Genomic DNA, 3,814 nt, shown 5'->3' with positions numbered 1-3,814 from the left:
CATCCCATCTCCACTTTTTGTCTTCCTCAAATACAACATCACGGCTGACTACAATTTTCCTCTTTACAGGATCATACAAACGGTATGCTTTGGACTCATCACTGACCCCCATCAATACACAAGCATGACTCTTGTCCTCTAACTTGGTTCTTTTAGCATCTGGAATGTGAACATGCCCCAAACACCCAAACACCCGAAAATGACTTACTGTTGGTTTGACACCACACCACATCTCCTCCGGTGTAGCATTCTTCACTGCCAAGGTTGGGCTTCTATTTAATACATAAGTGGTCCACTTGACCGCCTCAGGCCAGAAAGATTCCGGTACCTCTTTCTCTGACAATATGGAGCGCACGAGATTCATCAAGGTGCGATTCTTCCGTTCGGCAACCCCATTCTGTTGCGGGGTGTAGGCGGTTGTGAGCTGCCTCTTAATACCATGCTCCTTACAGAACTGATTAAACTCATTTGAATTGAACTCTCCTCCTCTATAAGTACGTAAGCACTTAATACTCATACCAGATTCCTTCTCTACCATGCTCTTAAAACTTTTAAAGTAGCTAAAAAGTTTCTGATTTCTCAACAAGAAAAACTGTCCATGCTTTTCTACTAAAGTCATCAATAAAGCATAGGACATACCTCTTCTTGCTGTTTGATTCTGGAGTTATCGGTCCACACAGATCAGCATGAACAAGTTGAAGCTTGTGTGTAGCCCTCCACGTGCTTTTCTTTGGTATGGGATCTCTGTGCTGCTTCCCGACAAGGCAGCTCACACATACTGATGATGAAGAAGTAAGTTTCGGCAATCCACTAACCATCTCTTTCTCCTGTAGCAGCTTCAATCCTTTGTGACTTAGATGTGCAAACCGGCAGTGCCACAGATTGGCTAGATCCTGCTTTTGCACACTGGAGTGAAAGCACTTCTCTTCTTGTGTATTGGCAACAATCACAAACATTCGGTTGGTTGTCATAGTTGTCTGAATGATGAGACCTCTCTCAGGATGGTATACTCTGCACTTCCCTTCATGCATCAAAACAGCAAGCCCTCTTTCTTGTAGTTGACCAATACTAAGGAGATTGTTAGTCAACCCTGGCACATAAAACACATCTGAAAAGCTGTAGGTGACACCATGAATGGCAATCTTGACTCTACCTCTTCCTTGCACCATCATCTTGTAGTTGTTGCCAAGTTTGACATGATGCCGAACTCGTTCATCCAAATCACAGAACTTTGACAAATCACCGCTCATATGATTTGAGCACCCTGAGTCTAGGAACCACACATCTTCCCTTTTTCCTTCATTCAAATCGACATAAGCCATTAGTAGTATTTCTTCATGCTCATTGAACTCTGCCTCTGCATAATTTATCTCCTTGTTCCAAGTTGGACATTCATACTGAAAATGTCCAAGCTTGTGACATTTGTAACATTCTACCATGGCCTTGTTAAAAATGCCTCTTCCTCGACCTCTTCCCATGTTGCCTCCTCGTCCTCGACCCCTATTGCCTCTACCTCGATTACCTCCTTCACTTGATGTTACTTTGAGAGCTTGATCATCTCTCATTCCTCCATTGATTCTACACAATCTCTGCTCATGGACAAGCAAACTGCTGTGCAACTCGTCAACCGTCATTGTATCAAGGTCATTGGATTCCTCGATTGAACATGCTACATAGTCAAATCTCGGAGTCAATGACCTCAAAATTTTCTCTACTATGTCAACCTGTGACATATTCTGACCACCATGAACTTTCAGCTTGTTCACAATGGTGAGAGTCCGAGCAAAGAACTCATCAATCCTCTCATCCTCCTTCATCTGCAAGATCTCGAAGTCTTTCTTCAGTGCCTGCCTGCTAGCTCTCTTCACCTTGGATGAACCATGATATTTTTGTTTCATGGAATCCCATATGCTCTTCGAAGAGGACCTATCAAGAATTGTGTCCATGATAGTCCTATGAATAGCTTAGAAAAGAAATTCTTAACCTTCAGATCATCCTCCTTCATTTGCTCAACTCTTTGGCGCAAGTCTTCTTCTCTCTTCCTTTGCGCTTCAGTCTGTTGTCTTCCTTCTGCCACAACAGTTGAGAAAGTAGCGACCTGTTCACGCACTTGCACAGGAGTTGGAACACCAGTTTCAATGAGGTGCCACAACTTTCTGGAGCGAATGAAATTCTCCATGAGCTCTGACCAGTGATCGTAGTATCCATCAAATAGAGGGATGGATACTGGAGCTGAGTTGCTCTCAGCCAAAAGCTTCAGCTGCGTTGAGCTTGCTTCTGCCATCACTTCTCTTACACACACTGTTTACTCACACACACACTGTTTCACTCTAACCCGAGATGCACAATCAGGCCCCGTTAAGGGCTCTGATACCAGATTGTTAGAAAACCCTGAATGAAAACTCAACATATTCAGCACATTAGTTCATGGTGGCTTTCCAATTCAGCATATACTATTGATTACCAGACAGGACCTACTATATTCGAGGAAGAAAATAACAGATTTTACACTTGACTCGCTTGAATTGGAAATCCATTGTTGCTTTAGTTGCTTAATAATGCCAGAACAATTGTAGACACAACTGCACTGGGAGCAGTACTAACAATGCCACTAAAACAATCAATTTCCGAATATATTGAAAATTAGAATGAAGAACACATTATACCCAAACCCAGAAATCACATACCCAATTAGAAGTACCATACACCTACGAAATTTGAAGTACGAAATAAACAATTAGTTATTTCTGGAATAGTAGAATAACAGAGAAGTTGATTCATTCACATAACAGTGAAGCTCTTGAGACAAATGTAATTACTAACTGAAATACATAACCCAATACTCTGGGAACTTGAACACTCCATGTTCTTCACAAAAGTTCAATACTTTGATGGATGCTTATAAACCCAAAAACCTCAACTTTAACCTGAACAAAGAAACGAACAGCTTACCCAAAATAACCAGACTGCTGAGTTTGTAAGCGACAGACACAGAAGCAGAACCACAATCTGAGCTTCTTGGGGTCCGGTTGTTGTTGCGGCGGAGGAGGTAGTGGTGATCTTGTGGGTTTTGCAGTGTCTGGGTTTTCCATTTTCAGTGATCGGGGGAGTTGTGGAGGTTGGTTAAAGACTTCATTAGAGCTAGAACGAAACGAAAGAGAGAGACAGTGAAAAGGAGACGTGGCTTGAAATCAAGGGATGCCGGGTGAGGTTAAAATCAATTTATACCCGGCCCAATACCGTAGCCTAAACTGTTTACATAAACAGTACAGTTAATAAACAGTATACAAAAAATAGATATATACTAGGTAAATCCCCCGCGCGTTGCTGCGGGTTGAGATCGTTTGTTGACAATATCTGTGAAAAGAACTGTTATATAGAAGTATATACAAAGGTATGGAAGTCCGTATGTTTGAAGTGAGCTCCATATATAATAGAGGTATAATTGTATTGTAAGTTGCATTAATGCACTGAATTTGGATCTATTTGAACTCTTGTTACAAATAATAGAGCCAATATATGCAACACATGTTAATATTGCAAATCTGAGTTCTGCTGACACCATTTCAGTGAAAGGACTTCATTCTAAGCCGTCAAAATCCATACAAATTAAAGAAGAACAAAAACTATCCTACTTGTTCACCATGTTGCATGCAGCTTAGTTAGAAAGAATCTGGTTGTAGCCTCGGTTGTTTGCTAGTTTTCTATAGCTAGGGAAACCAAGGCAATACCATGTTGAGCAGCAATGTTTGTAATCTTGGAAGCTGGTATTCTGTGGTGAAATTGATATACAGATTTTGTTCAAATAATGTAT

General features: G+C 41.2%; 1 protein-coding gene across 1 annotated transcript; it reads right to left on the bottom strand.

Annotated features, from left to right (window-relative positions):
• Positions 1–1,894: 1,894 nt before the first annotated feature.
• On the bottom strand, positions 1,895–3,103 carry LOC101314043. The gene is made up of 2 exons (XM_004309286.1): positions 2,953–3,103; positions 1,895–2,391 (listed from the first exon to the last, which is right to left on the bottom strand). The coding sequence occupies exon 2, from the start codon at positions 2,282–2,284 to the stop codon at positions 1,895–1,897; it is 390 nt and encodes a 129-aa protein (XP_004309334.1). The 5' UTR covers positions 2,285–2,391; positions 2,953–3,103.
• Between the last annotated feature and the right edge of the window lie 711 nt (positions 3,104–3,814).

This window comes from Fragaria vesca, unplaced genomic scaffold (genome assembly GCF_000184155.1).
Source record: "Fragaria vesca subsp. vesca unplaced genomic scaffold, FraVesHawaii_1.0 scf0511073, whole genome shotgun sequence".
NCBI lineage: Eukaryota > Viridiplantae > Streptophyta > Magnoliopsida > Rosales > Rosaceae > Fragaria > Fragaria vesca.
Note: the sequence above shows the minus strand (reverse complement) of the source record. Positions and strands in the feature narration are given on the sequence as shown.